This window comes from Lytechinus pictus, chromosome 1, assembly GCF_037042905.1.
Source record: "Lytechinus pictus isolate F3 Inbred chromosome 1, Lp3.0, whole genome shotgun sequence".
Lineage (NCBI taxonomy): Eukaryota > Metazoa > Echinodermata > Echinoidea > Temnopleuroida > Toxopneustidae > Lytechinus > Lytechinus pictus.
This window is the reverse complement of record NC_087245.1, coordinates 4,633,027-4,648,980: the sequence shown is the minus strand read 5'-3', so window position 1 is coordinate 4,648,980 and position 15,954 is coordinate 4,633,027. Positions and strand designations below refer to the sequence as shown.

At 33.6% G+C, this 15,954-nt stretch overlaps 1 protein-coding gene across 6 annotated transcripts in view; it reads right to left on the bottom strand.

Moving 5' to 3' along the window:
* Positions 1-5,047: 5,047 nt before the first annotated feature.
* LOC129256143 (glutaminase kidney isoform, mitochondrial-like) overlaps positions 5,048-15,954 on the bottom strand; it is a 59,379-nt gene continuing 48,472 nt past the window's right edge. For all 6 annotated transcript variants that reach the window (XM_064109026.1, XM_054894419.2, XM_064108977.1 and 3 more), the window contains 2 exons: positions 10,134-10,256; positions 5,048-9,092 (listed from right to left, as the gene is read on the bottom strand). In XM_064109026.1, the coding sequence (XP_063965096.1) occupies positions 10,157-10,256 (100 nt within the window). In that variant the 3' untranslated portion in view covers positions 5,048-9,092; positions 10,134-10,156. The remainder of the gene's footprint in view (positions 9,093-10,133; positions 10,257-15,954) is intronic.

Below are 15,954 nucleotides of genomic sequence, written 5' to 3'. Positions count from 1 at the left end.
TTTAGCATCCATGCTGGCAAACGTTTGTGTACACCCTTTATGACTGTCTGGTACAGCAGAGATTAAATTTGAGATCATTATTGAAGCATTGACTACTTCACATATATGAAATTAATTGTATTATAGACTGTGATTGATTTTGTTAGACTGTCATCATATGAGAATCTGTGATTTATTGATTATATAAATACAGAACGAATTATCTGGTTAATCCAATGCAACCTGAAAAATATATTACCGTTTGTAAGTCAATCATCATTGACAAAATACTTCTAAGACATTAGAATTCACTTTTACTAAAGTTTGTCAATATTTCATTGTATTCAAGGGCGATACTGATACACTAACTCGGCGATAAAAGTGCATAGATCTTGTAAATTGTACGTTGTTTTTTGTATGAATATTTATAAATATAGCCACTTGAAGTCAGATGTTTTGAATTTTTTTCTAGCCAAGAAATAGTCAAGATTACTTACTGAAATCTAATATTGTTATTACTACAGGTGCTAGCATTCTTCCTTATTATTTAATCTATGTTTGTAGAAAAATATATGACCGTACCTTTTGCAAATTAAAGTTAAAGTAATTTAAAATAATTCTGTTTTTAAGTATCACTTTTGACAAGGAAATTTATGTAGAGTTTTAAATTGAATAGCTTTTTTTTCATAAATACCTATTACCAATATCATCTCTGTCTGAATTTAAATTGTAATTAAGATTGCAATTGTAATAAATGTTATAAGATTAAGATTCTTGATTCAAATTGTAACTTAATGAAATTAGAATTTTATTTAAAAATGAATGTAATTTAAATACAGACAGCAAGAATGAAATGAATTATTTAATGATTACTATCGATTATTGTCATAGAGTTTTTGATACTCAAGCACTCAGTACTGTTGACTGTAGTACCAATTTTACCAAAAGTCAATTTGATATGCCTTTTGATATAGAATAAAATAATAACAATTATCATGAAAAGCAGATAAAAGTACTTTGAAAACACTTCAAAAGTATTTGTAATAAGAAAAAATGGAAGAAAACGATAATAAACAACATTGTTTGGCATTGCCCTTTTGAAAGCTAACATTACTGTTATATACAAGAGAAACTGCCAAACTTCAATCTCTTGTGACCTTAAAAATCTGTTCAATTTCGGTGAATTTAGAGATGCTTTATATGATCTTTTCTGAAAAATCACTTCCATGCAGCCAATTATTTGACTTAATGACATTTTACTGTGGCAGAGTCAACTGTATTTCTTTCAGTCCACTTTTTTCATCTATTACCTGTTTGATCATCCTAAAAAAGAACTCCTTCTAATTCTTTTTTTATCAAAGATCCCAGAAGTAAGTGTAATTTCTTTTAACTCTTACCATTGAATAGTTATCAACAGTTACTATCTCAAATTGTCTGCTATACAAGAAGCAATGTTGTTGACCTTTTTAATGAATGTGGTTTAAGGTCCTACTTATAAAACAAGCTTTATTGTATTAACTGTCCTCATGCCAAATCTAAAGAGACCATTTTCCAATTTACCAAAATAGTACTTGACTTGAATCACTTTTTGTATTGTATAACTCACATATCACCTTTTCTGCATATTGCAACTGTACAGTTAGAATTTGACATTATTGTTGCTTAGTATAAAAGTAACCTGTGTATATCAATAAATGTGGTTGTTTATTTCATGTGATTATTTTTCAGATGTAAAGTGCATGTTATTTATTAGCAAGAAATGAATTTGTTTTAGTGGTTATTATGCATTTGATGCAATACTTTTTGTTTTTGGTAAGAAGCAAGGCACAGCTGGGCTGTGTTATTTCTGAGTGTAAATAGATGTAGAGATGTACATATATTTCAGCTGATGTTAGTGATATATTGTGTTTTGGAAGGTTAAACATGGAGTAGAGTGTGATTTTTGTTTTATTTTGGTGCTTTTAGCTCATCATGAGTGACCTATGCATTAAAATGTGTGGCGTAAGATGATGTTAAGAGCATCCACCAGGATTCTTTTGCCAAAGTTTGTTTTTATTTTGAAAAAATATCAAGAATGATATTGCAGGAATTAGTTGGGTTTTGTTTTAGTTGTATCATTGATGATGCACTTTGATCAGATTTATTTGATTTTCCTTGTTTCTCTAACCCTCTCTGTAGTTATAAAACATAAATCTATGCATTTATCATTGTCATACACTGGCAGATGTAAAACAGTTTTTCAAGCACTTGGGTAGTCTTTTAATAATTACAGTGTAAATGCATTATAACCATGATGTTGCCATGATTTTTATGTATTTGAATTTGATTTCTGATTAATTCATTTATCATCTATAAAAGATATAAACATGCTGTGTAAGAAAATCATTCCAGTAGATATATGTAGCATTCCTGACTTGTGTGTTTAAGACTACAATGTGTGTAGACGTCATTTCAAGGAGTTTGGCTAGAGAGGGCAGCATATACATGTATGCTAATGAAATGAACTATGTATGTTTTTATTTCATGATTGATATGAAATATAAAGAATTGCCAGTGATTCAATCAGTTAGCTTAGTAGCAGTGTAGGACATATACAGAGATACTAATCACTCAAAATGTTATCAAAGGTCTTAAATTAACTTGGTTTTATCTATCTTACTAATCCTAATTTATTAGTCCCTTTCATTTGACAGAAGTGAAGCATACCATTCACCGCAAATCCCTGATTAATTAACTACATAATCATATTATGAAATGTGCATCATTCTTAATGGAAAATAGATGCACATTCTGCACATGTACATTGATAAATCAATTGTTTGAAAAGAAAGCTATATATGCTCAAACTTTAATGGAATAACCTATCCAATGAGTTTCATTGGGATTTCTTTAAAGGAATCTCATAGCTAGTTTTCTATCAAGTTGTCATAAGAATATGAATAAAGTGTCTCAGATATACATGTTGTATGTCTTATCTGTAAATAGGAATGCAAATTTGCCATTATTTATTTCATTTCACTTTAACACTCTAACTTTAGAACTCACTGTAGTTTTGTGATTATCTTCAGTGAAATTCTTTTTACACTACTTTATAATCATAGGATTTATATTATTTGCTAGTCTGAATGCAAATTAGATTTTTTGGTTCTCAACAAGAAATATTGTATTATATTATATCAAGATTAATACAGAATAAACCACTGCAAGTTCTGCTAATCAGTATATTTGTGTGTGTTTGTAGAATAATTGTTAACTGAAATTAAAAAAAAGTGAAATAAAAATTATGAGAAAAAACATTGGAAAAGTAAGAAGATGTGGAGGGAGAGAAAGGTAGAAATAGAGGGAAGAAGAGAAGAGAGAGAGGGGTGTAGTGACAGACAGTGGTGCAAAACTAGCAAAGAAGAGAGAAAGTGAGAGGGGAGAAATGGAGGGAGAAGAAAGAGAGGGTGAGAAAAAGGACAGATGACCCAAAGACACAATACCAGTAACCACCCGTGTATGGAGCGGAGGCATAAACAGTGGGAAAGTATCCGAATCTGCTATGCAAATGTTGCTCTTAAGCAATGCACACCTTGAAATTACCTGAACATGTTATTTTCCATAGTTTTTATGATTTTTAAAAATCCCTTTAAAAGTAAACAAGGATGGCGCAAGAAGAGGGCAGAAAATAACAGAGGAAAGAAAGAGAAAGAAAGAAAGGAGAAAAAATATAAAAGACAAATTGGATAAATTTAAAGAGATTAAGAAATAATGGAGAAAAAAAAATTGTGAAAGTAAGAGAAAGAATACATCCTTCCGGAGGGGGGGGGGGGGGGGGGGCACTCAGTATATAATGCGTAGTGGGTATGTGCCGCGGAGGGGACCCCCATTTTTACACTAAAATTTCCGTTCCAAGTCATAGCATTTTTGTCTTATTGAGAAAAAGAACAAAGAAAGCCGCTCCAGAGCATAGCATTTTCTTCTCATCGAGAAAAAAATCTGCTCCAAAGCTTTGCATATTTTTCGTTACACCCATTCCGGCCGCATTGATCCGCTACAATGAGCTGCAATTTTGGTGAAAAGCGGCCGCAGAGCACTGTTCGACCATCGCCTCTGCGCGAGCGCGCCCGTGCCGCCGGGCTAGCTGTATTTATTTGTCTATGAGCTGCATGCACATAATGCCCGTTCCATAGGGATGTATACGCACTCACGCACAGACGACCCGTTCCAATGACCCCCATTTTCACAAACATATGTAGTTCCCAAGCCCATTCCGAGGATCCTCCATTTTACAATAAGCCCGCTCCAGAGCCCCCACTTTTTGTCTCGCCCGCGGCACATACCTACCACTTTTTTGGTCGAGTACCCCCCCCCCCCAGATCCTTTCATTCTTTTTAATTCAATAGCATTACCTACCCTGGTGATAATTACATGAACTCCAATGAAAAATTACTATGTTAAAATCCCCCCCCCCCAAAAAAAAAACCTAACCCCAAACCTACGACTACTAAAGCTTGTTCTCGCATTCTTCATGTTTTATCATACAGAGAATTCATCCTCACGCTTATTCAGCAGATCCTGATTGCTTGGAGAGAATGTGAAAGGAATTCTTCAAAAGAACATGTTATCATAGGAACCTCTCAAATCAGCCGCATAAAATTTGAATTTAGATTTTCTGTATTCACACAAAGAAACAAATCATGTTCTTGGTAAATTTGAGAGGTTTCTATATAAACATGATCAGGTTTCTGAATTAAAATCCTACTTTGTAATGATCCTTTCATTTTTGTGGACATCTAGACAACAGCAATTGTAGCTTCAAGCAAATAAACTCTGCCCATTTTTCTCTCCCTCCCTCTTCTCTCTACCCCCTCTCCTCCTTTCTCTCCCTCTCTTTCTCTCATCCATTCTCCCCTCTTCTCTCCTTCTTCACTCTCTTCCTTGCATCTCTTCAACACTCATCTCCCAAGACTATTTCAGCACTTCCACAAAATGTGCCTTTGATATAAATGTGAATACTTATAATTTCTTCCCAGTTTAAAATTAAAAGAAGAAAAGGGAATCAAACTCTCACAACTTACAATTCTCATAAAATTCTGGATGCAATATATTTTCAGCACATGGTAAATAAGATTTGAGCAACAGTTATATTCATTATTTAATAATGATTTCTCAATTAATGCAAAATGCCATTTCATTCATTCTGTAAAGCAGTTACTGCATGAACACTCACTTTAGCAAGATATGATAAAGAATTAATTAGTATGAAATTTAAAAAATTTCAATATTTTCAAGTATCTTACAATTGAGGTAAATACAAAAAATATACCCCAAAAATAGACAAAGCACAGCATGAAATGTAAAAAGTCTGAACATTAAAGAGAAAGATGCTAGCGTTACAAATAGTATACTATCTTTAGTATTTATGCAATATACTTCCTTCATGCTTTATTTTGGGAAAACAAGCATTTTTTTTTACAAAAGCTGCAATAGAATTTTTGATCATTGTAAAGAGAAAGTAAATTCAACAAATTGCCATTTGATATTTCTGTAAATATTTATAGAGGTATATCATTGCATTCACATTTATATTTCATAATTACCATTACAAAAGTAATAAAAAAAACATTAAATTTGTATCATGATTTACAATAGAATTTAAAAAAACCCAAGATCATTTGTGATGTATACTCACTGCAAGCTATGCAGTAGATTTACATTAATAATAGGGTTTTGATACCTACTTTGTACAAGCTTCATTTATCAAACTACGATACCCAAGTCCAATCTCTTAGGACCAGAGATATCTGTTTGACTTGGGCAAAATTTAACTTAGAAGAGGTATATAACACGTTTTGAATAATCTGGTCTCAATAAATTGCTTCGACTTAGGTGATTATTTGACTTATGGAAGGTTGACTTAGGCAGAGTTACCTGTACTCAGTTCTGTATAATAACCCCCCCCCCAAAAAAAAAAAGTGTCATGAATATTGAGATATTGAATACATCATCAAGATGCATATATTTTGACTGAATAATGACATTTAAAAAACCCTCCAGGGGGTATAAGTCCAATCCATGATAGAAGAATCTCCATCTTCCATGAATATTTCTGTGAGTATATTTTACACTGCACTACATCTACTGAAACTAATTCAGAGCTGCCAAGTTGTATTTTGCATTTTCAGTATTCTTATCCCCCAAAATCAGTATTGTGACCAAAAAATCAGTATTTTTACCGTGTGAGATAAATATTTTGTATTTTTCCCCCCAAAAGTGTATTTCATAATAAAATGCTTGGCGCACTCGCTCATCACGGCGCTCAAGCTGCATGCAAGCTAAAATGTGCACTGCTCTTGCAGATGGAAAAAAAAACAACATTGAAACTTGTGTATATCTCACCCTGGTTTTTACAGAATGATTGAAAAAGAAACAAGTTACCTGAAATTACATTGATCTAATAACCATATTTGTGTACGTTTTATGAAATAAAGACATATAGAGATGATTTTTCTCAATAAATTTCGATTTTTTTTTTTTTTTAAATACAAAAAACGTATTTTTTAAAGAAAAAACGTACTGCCGTATTTTGGTTGCAAAAACGTACTCAATACGGAAAAATCGTACTACTTGGCAGCTCTGCAGTAATTGCACACAAGAAATGAGGTTTCAGAAGATAAGAAGTGGTACTCAGCTAGAATGCTTTGATTACATTGACTTTCTCATATTGACCACAAGAAGATTAATTTACATCAATGAGCTAAATTTCAAATATGGGTAAGAACATCTTTACAACCCTGAGATCATTAATTAATCATCTTGTATAATTTTTTTTTTCTAATGCCCATCCAACTACAAGAGAAACTTCACATTTAACATTAAGAAAGTATATATTAATACCCACAATCCACCCCCTCATTTTTATCCAATAGATTTGGTATAATTTTTGAGTCTGTGTTAGATTTCAACACTTAAAACCGTCTGATAACACATAGTACTGAAACAGACAAATGTTGTTAAACCACATCAAAGTTGAGGTACAGTTTGACTGAAAAAAGAGACTGAAGTATAAGGATTGACTAAGTAACCCATTTTTAGTTTCTTCTTTTTACAAACTAGATATGTTTTGAGTTCTATATTATTATTAGTATTTGTTTGGCGTCGCCTGTGCTTGGGAGGCGAAAAGCAAACTGAATCACTATGACCCGCAGGTCTCTCCTCGCAATATAACTGATTGGGGGGAGTGCAGGTGGACCACTACACCGGGGTTTCCCCCTACTCTTATACCAATAGTGCAGTGGGTTCTTAACGTGCAAAGTTGGTGACTCTCCTCTACACAGGGCCTCCATTTAACATTCTATCTGAGGGATGGAGTGTTTTTCATTGTAACATAGCCTGCATCAATGAAACGTGGGAGAGACTATAGGACACAGATCACCCCTGTGTTTCTCTTAAAAACAAGAATATGCCCGTCTGTAATGCGGAAAATGTAGTTATTGGTCAAGAAACAAGAGTGGAAGGTGTCGACTTCACCTTCGACCTTCTGACCTCAAAATCAATAGAATTCCTAGGATCAATGCTAGTATACACACCAAATTATATGAGCCTAGGTTAATTTAAACTAAAGTTATCACGTTAACAAGGACTTAAGAAGGATAAGATGAAAACATGTCACTGTGATGTTGACCTTTGGACATCAAAATCGAAAGGCTTCCTGGGATCCATGCTAGTATCATACACACCAAATTATATGAGCCTTGGTTTAGTTAAACTGAAGTTATCGCGTTTACAAGGACTGCAGAAGGGTAAGATGAAAATATGTCACTGTGACCTTGACCTTCGAACTTTTGACCCCAAAATCAACAGGCTTCCTAGGATACATGCTATCATACACACCAAATTATATTAGCCTAGGTTAAGTCAAACTGAAGTTATCCCGTTTACAAGGAAAAGTTAACGTACGGACGGACACCGAGCGTGATACCATAATACGTCCCATCTAGGACAGGCATATAAAAACCCAATGAGCAGTGACCTTTGTCCTGTGGACTATGAAGACTGACAAAATTTTACCTGTATTTTAGTGTGATGCACCTATACACCAAAATTATGATTTCATACCATCATTGCATCCTTAGTTTTTATACAGAAACCACAATTTTAGGATAAATGAATGGATGGAAGGATGGACAAAAAAAATGATATGGTTGACCTTCAAAAACATATGCAAGGAGATAGATCAACTTACCATTTTCTACAGAAAAAGATGTTTTCAAACAAGTTGATAAAGGAATTGATTTTGAGCATAAAAATAAGTACTCTAACATAAGTTTGGAAGGAACAGCTGGTTATTGCTCTTTACACATTTTGATAAGTGCACTACCTCAAGATATGACATTAAAACAAATAATAAGAGTTTCATGTTGCAAGATACAAGAGTTATTGAACATATTTTCCCTCCGAAGATCTCAGCAGCGAGTTGTACAAAGCTACATGCAGTGTATTTTGTCTGCAAGAACACATAATTGCTATACCAAACTTAATTAATAACCTCAACTTTCAAAATATTCATTTTATACAAAGACATTGTCTTAAAACAGGCATTTGATAAATTACACACAGGACGTTGAAGGGAGGTATAATCACCCAAGAAATATCTTCTTTCAGTGTATGAATTACCCATTATTGTCATGGATTGAAGGATGAAGAAAATGGGGACAAAATACTCAAGTCCTAGATAGATTAATAAACACAACTTGGTCAATGCTAAAAACCATCCATCACATGCTTTCTTGGTTGTTCATTATATATACTGACTGTGAACAAGGTTTCAATGAATTTTGTGACATTTCAAACCTCTCCTTCAACATACTCCCTAAACCCAACAAAACACAACCAATACCAGACCTCTCTACGTCCAATGGAGTGATTGCTCCAAGCCCAACCAGAGTAATAACCAAGCAGCATGGAAGAGCAGAATTGACCAGTCCTCTCTACGTCCAATGGAGTGATTGTCCCAAGCCTAACCAGAGAAACAACCATTCAGCATGGAAGAACAGGATTGAAGATAAGATCATCTCTTGCACAACATATCAATACATAAGATACAGCTGCTCTTCCTGATTAAACATGAGCTGAAAAGAGAAAAGAATATCAACAAAATTGAAATTAAATATCAATAGGATTTTACTCAAATATGAATTTCCTTAAGGAAGCAACATCTAAGCTATTGTCTAATCAAAAGTTTGTTACTATTAATTTTGCTTTAGTAGCACAGATATCACATAAAAATGAGATCACAAGAGAGAGAGAGAGAGAGCAAGAGAGAGAGGGTGAACACAAAAGCAAGAGAGAAGGGAAACAAGAGGAATAAAAAGAGAAGGAAACAGAGGGGAGAAAGAAGAAAACAAAGGAGTGTGTGATCAATACTAATAGATAGGAAAGTTTTTTCTTCAACTTTTCTTTCAGCTCTTACTTCTTTTTTATCACTTTCTCTTAAAATATATCCCTCATCTGATAAGGGGCATATTCCCATTCTCTCCTTACAAAGCTGATGGCATGGGGGAGAAATTGAACTTAAAGATTTAAAGGGAATGAAGTTATGAAGCGGAATATTAAGGAAACTAAAAGAGGAAGGAATAGCTCTTCAAGAAAACAAGATGCATGAATCACTATTAATTAAATCAAACGAGTGGGCAGGGTCCATAGAGCAAACAAAAATCACATTCTTGATTACTGAGTTGGATCAATGACTGTTACAGGCCTGACCTGGGATTTTTATGGAGGACTTCTTGTTAAATAGTGGGACCTCACAACCCTTTCATTCAGCCAATGAGATCAGAGGATAAGAAAACATACCATGATGTTGGCATCTGAGTTTTTGTAGTCTTTGAATGTTTCGATTTAGGTGTACTGGGTGATAATATCTAATGTGGTATTACTTAAAAACTAACAACTTGGGTGTAATAAACTTTTTAATAGGACATGTCAGTTTTTTTAAATTTCAAAGAGAAGTCATGAAAATTTTGTAGCATTTTTCCTGTTTATATTGTTACATAAAGCAAGGGGTTTATTCTACTCTTTGCCCTCCTAACTTTAAGTCATTCTTAGTATTTGTGACGTCCTTCCATAAGTCTCATTCATCAGACAGTATAGCAGGGTAAAATAATACTTACAATGATGGACTGAACCTAATCTCTCATGGTTGTTCCTGTCTTCTTGATTTAAAGTTCTCTAGCATCTCAACAACATCAGTATGTCCAAAGAGTCTTGCATCATCTAGAGGGGTGTGGCCCCATCTGTATAGGATGATAAACAATGATTGATTCACAGCATCTTTTGGGAGTATTCAGCTTATAAGGATGAGATAACACTATATTTGCTCTTCAAATTGGCACCAATTGTTAATATTCTATTCATGAAAAGAAACCTGTTGCAGAAAGAGTTGTAATCAAACACAAATCTATAAAATCATACACAACTTTATTTTCAACGAATCAATAGTGTGCATTTGGGACTTGAGATTGATTTTTGTTAATACTTGTCATACGGACATATGTCATATACAGTAGACATCATATGTTATACTCTAGGACTGGGATTATCATGAGGCCATTAATGATTTGCAAAAAAATAACTAATTTTGATTTTTTGAAAATTGATTCTTAATATCATATCACTGTCTTGGAATTCTATTCTAAATCATATTACAATTTTTCTTCACCATTTGGATACCAAATCCCTTTTGAATATGTTTTAAGGGAGTTAGAATAATATTTTATTATATGCAAGGGTAAGCTATGTATGCACATCCATAATTTTTTGTTTTTGTTAAATGATTACAATAAACAGGCAAATATGCCTTTACACCATAGCCAATGCTATTAACCAATTCCTCTAACAATTACATCTACTATCCAGAATTATATAATCTCTTCTTGTAAATTAATTTTCATTAGCTGTTTCTCATTATTTATGCAGTCACACCATTTTCTTTTTAAGCAATATGACTGCTTTAAACATAATTCTTTTAGTTTTGATTTTTGAAAATACACCATTATAATCACTTTTTAACACAACAAATGTGACATAAGAATGAAGTATTATTATATCAAATCAATTAGAGATGAATTTCGCTTTTACTTAATTGTGTGTCCTTTATGGTAGAGTATTTCTTCTTTTAAAAAGTCCTGTCACTGGAGTGGGGGAGGAGTGAAATAACATCACCATGGCAATCTTTGAGAAAGTTTTCAGCTTGTATGACTCACACATCAACAATAGTTTTATGGTAATCAAAATGGTAGAGATAATAAAAACTGATAACAGTTGGTATTGCAAAGAAAGTTAAACAAAAGCCTAAAAGTCGGCGGTGTATGAAAGAGTGTTCACAAACTATGAACAAGGTTTATAAAAGCTCTACCTGGAGTGGGGGACCAAACCTTGTAGCCACTTTTGAAGAGTTGTTCAATTACAGTGTGGGTCAGTATTGTTTTGAGTGACTCACATAATAGGTTAAAGTGGACATCAAACAAGGTTAAGAATGGAGATGGTTTAGATAAAGGTACTAATAGTGACTCATCATCTAGGGGCAGGGGGGGGGGTAGGAAGGTCTGAAGGATCATCAGTGGCCTGGATACATGATGGAGATGGAGAGATGGGCTAACTACTTAAATATTGAAGACTGATTTCAGCATCCTCAAAAGTATCAATAGTTTTTCATTATTCTGTTAGCAAATCCTTTTAAGGAATCCAAAAAAGAAATTGTATCACTAGGTGTGAACTAGAGGATTAGAGCCAGGGACTTAGCAACCATATTGCAATCTCAGACAATTGAAGCTGCTCCCTATTACAGTCAATATATTTTTGTAGAAAATATACACACCTATTTCCAATAATTGATATACATAAATGGGGAGTTTAATGATATATTGGTGAATACATGGAACAATGTCAAAGCATAGGAAGGAAGACAAAGAGAAATAATAAGAGAGAAAGAGAGAGAGAGAAAAGAGGGGGGGGGGGGATACAAATTAAATTCAAACAATTCAACACTGCAAAGACAATTAAAAAATGAATTGAAAAAAAATACATACATACATTACAATAATCAAAGAATTGAGATTGAAAAACCTCAAGTGGAGACAAAATGGGGATTAAATATCTGAATAGGAGTGTATTGACTAGAACAACATCTTGATTGAGATAATGACTTTATGGTGATGAGGGGGTGAGGTCAGGGATTAAATCCTGAGGGTAAACTTCTTCTTTTTCTATCTCTCTTCTATGGGGTAACCTTATTTTAAATTTGTGTGTTTGATCTTTAGATAGATCAAATGAAACATTGTCCATTTTCAAATACTTTCAAGTAATAGTTTTTAAAATTGTTTTAAAGAAAATTCTGGACAATTAACTATAACAAATTGTTTATTCTGCGATTTTCCAGCATGACTGTATGTTGTAGAAATTAACATGTACTTCCAATGGGAGTGATACATGCATGTTCCCATTGTTTGTGGTCCATGCTTCAAATTAAAATTTCAGCAAAATTGTAAATAAATAAGTGGAGGTCCCGTGGCCGAGTGGTCTAAGGCGCCTGGCTATACATAGAAAGGCCGGGGTTCGATCCCCGGCCGCGGCACGTATGCCCGTGAGCAAAACATTTAATGCACAATGCTCTTTTATCCTGCTTTCAAATAAATGGAAATGCTATATGCATTATTGGTAACTTGGTGTGCACTTGTTAAAAAAAAAAATTATAAATAAATAAATCCTGACTTGATATTGAACCCTAACTAGGCCAGGCTTTTTTGGCTGCTCTGTGGCCGGGGGGGGGGGGGGGGGGGGGGGTTGATTCAACCCCCCTGAGAACTCGGCCGTTAATCGCACAATCACCACGAAAATTGGCACACAGGTTATTTGAGGCATAATTTACCTATTTACAAAAAAAAAATTAAAAAAATCTTTTTTTAAATATTTTATATTAATCAATTATGCTAATTTATGCGTGAAATCATGGTTTTGCTCTAAATCCAAAAATAAGCTCCAAAAATTCAATTTTTTTGTTTGAATATTCTTTGTAGCATTCCTTTCAATGAACTTGAGAAAAAAAAATTGGTTTCAACATCCATTTCTTATGTTTTTAATTGTTTTGTAATTTTCTTGTGTATTTCTTTGTTTTTCTGTATGTTTTATATCTCATTCAATCTCACTTATAAATCGTGCTGGGGCTGCCCTAGCAATATACTTGAACAAAAAATATTGGTATCAACATTTCTTTCTTTTTTTTTTTTTATTGTTTTGTTAATTTCTTATGTATATCCCTGTTTTTCCCAATGTTTTGAATCTCATTCATTTTTCCTGTTTTTTCACTAATAAAACGTGCTGGGGCTGCCCAATTTGGTACACATGTAATATGAAATGTACTCTCCAATCTTCAGACATGATTTAGTGATCATGAATAATATATAGTTAATTAGATATGCAAATTAATGAAAAGGTGACCTTGAACTTGGACATCATAAATATATATTCAAACATATAAAATGTAATAATGGGCACTTGTTTGGTAAACAATCTGGCATGCAAACATGATCCATACACAATTCATCCCATGTTATACTGTATGCCTTTCCATACATGTATTATGATATAGAAAATTTCAGTTTTTGGGCACGCGCACGATCGTAAAATGACACGCTGCGCGAGACCGGTAGGTCCAATTTTTTTTTTGAAAGGTGCGTAAGGTCCGCAAGACTTGGGGCTCAAAATTCATGAAAGGCTGGGGTGAAATCTTTTTCGGTTTTAAAATTATCGCGAAAAACCACAGGGGGGGGGGTTGATTCGAACCCCCCCCCCCCCCCCGGCCATTTTAGGGTTAATGAAACATTAATTTATTGGCAAAGTCACACTCATAATTGGTATTTTAAATGAAAAAAAAAAATTGTTTTTCTCAACAGAAACCTTGCAATATTGTTTCCAAATTTTGGCGCCTTCATCTTTTTTCCAAGGTGAAATAAACTGCATATGTGATAATAATATTATCCAAACATATCTAATTTACGCAATATATGAGATTTCAATCTATGATATGCAATAACGCAGGGAAAATCAAATCAACAATATAAGATAAGAAGCATCATTCCAAAATAAATTGACGTCAAGATCATTATCCTCCTGTATTCCAACAGAGTAAGAAATTCCCTTGTGCTGATTCAGAGCTGATATGTTGACATATCAGTAAATTGGCAACCTATCATCAAGTTGACAATCACTTCTGATGCAATTAAAAACCAGTTACATGCACATCTCAAACTGTGTGGAGAGAGAGCAAAGAATAAACAAAGTAATGGAGGAAGGGATTCCCAACTAAGACATTTCAAAGTCAAAGTTACAAGTGTTTATCATCTTGAGGGATGGCTATAAGCAGATAATTGGATGCCCCCCCCTCTTCATTAAAGATGATGTAAGTTTAGTCATCATCACTGCGATGATGTGATGGGAAACAGTGGTTAAAGATTAAAACCAAACTTTTAAAATTTGAGATAAATTTGCCATCACTTCTATACTTTTGCAATCAAAATTCATGAAAGAGAACAAAAATCTTGATAAGCGTTCAAATTCACAATGAATATTTACATTTACTTCGAAATTTATGGTTGATCGGATCCTGGATTTACCCACTTGATAAATTTCATAAATTATCTTTTTCAGCAAGTATTCTCTTACTGCTTAACTAATATTGAATTTTGGGGGTAAGCAATGTTTCCAATTTTCATTAACTAATTTTGAACTCGTTGGAGACTGAGTTCGCATATATGGGGGCTGGAGTACATGGAAAACATGTGTTATAGTAAAATCTATTATTATTAATATTGTTATTCAGGTTAAATGTTAGACAAGATTGAGGAATACTAGTATATCAAAGGGTATTTCATTCAGCTGTCTTAGTTGTTTGCTTGAGAAGATGACAAATGGAAATAGTACAATACAGTATCAGCATTTATGCAGATCAAACTTTCCATGTCACTTTAACTCTGGGAGAGTCCACCTTTAGGGCCAGGACTACTCCAACTGCTGGAGGTGTTTCCTTATGACATAGACATAGACTGAGTCATTGCCAAACTTGGCACTCCTAGACTTACTGGCAACATCATCCTGACATCTAGAACTTATGAAGAGCTTTTAATTGGTTCTTAATGAGGTGGCATCATGCCACTCATGGAGCTCTATCAAGTATGTGTTACTTTGGTAGAATGAACACCTACATCTAAAGCTGTTTAGATCAGTGGAGTTGTAACTTCCTTGATAGTTTTTTGGGTACATGTGTGTAAATAGAAGTGGGTATGCAAACAAATCAACATTTTTTTCTACCCCTGCTCCCCCTTCAAACACTATTTTCAAACTCTCCTTTATCTTCTAAATGCCATCTTTCATCTTTATATATCAATTTCCATTTTGCTTAAATGAATATAAATGTAAATGTACTTTCACTCTCATACTTTTTTATCTTGTAAATATTTTCATTTGTTCTTTTGTTATTTAATATTGATTTTTTTCTTCTTCTAATCTATATGAGGACATGTGATACATGGTATACTGACATCATTCAGTTCAGTCTCCTATCTGTCTATCAACCAGAATGATAGCAAACTAACCACTAACCACCTATAGGTTAGATAACCTGATAACATACACATGATAGACACATCTCCCCATATCAGGCTTTAAGTTTGGTTTTAACTGGGCACACAAATGATTTTTGAAGGATGTGCATTTTTATGAAAATGGCAAGATGTAACAGTCTATTTCATGCTGCAAAAGGTTGCAAAACCACCACGGAGGTATGAAAGTTTTACCACATGATCCAAGCATTGTTTTAGTTTAGCGAGATGTTAATTCTTTTTAAATTTTCTTTAACAATTTGCTGCCTCCCAGGTCATATTTTGTCATTTATAAACTTCCATCTGAAAATCTACAATAAATCAAATAAATTTTGGA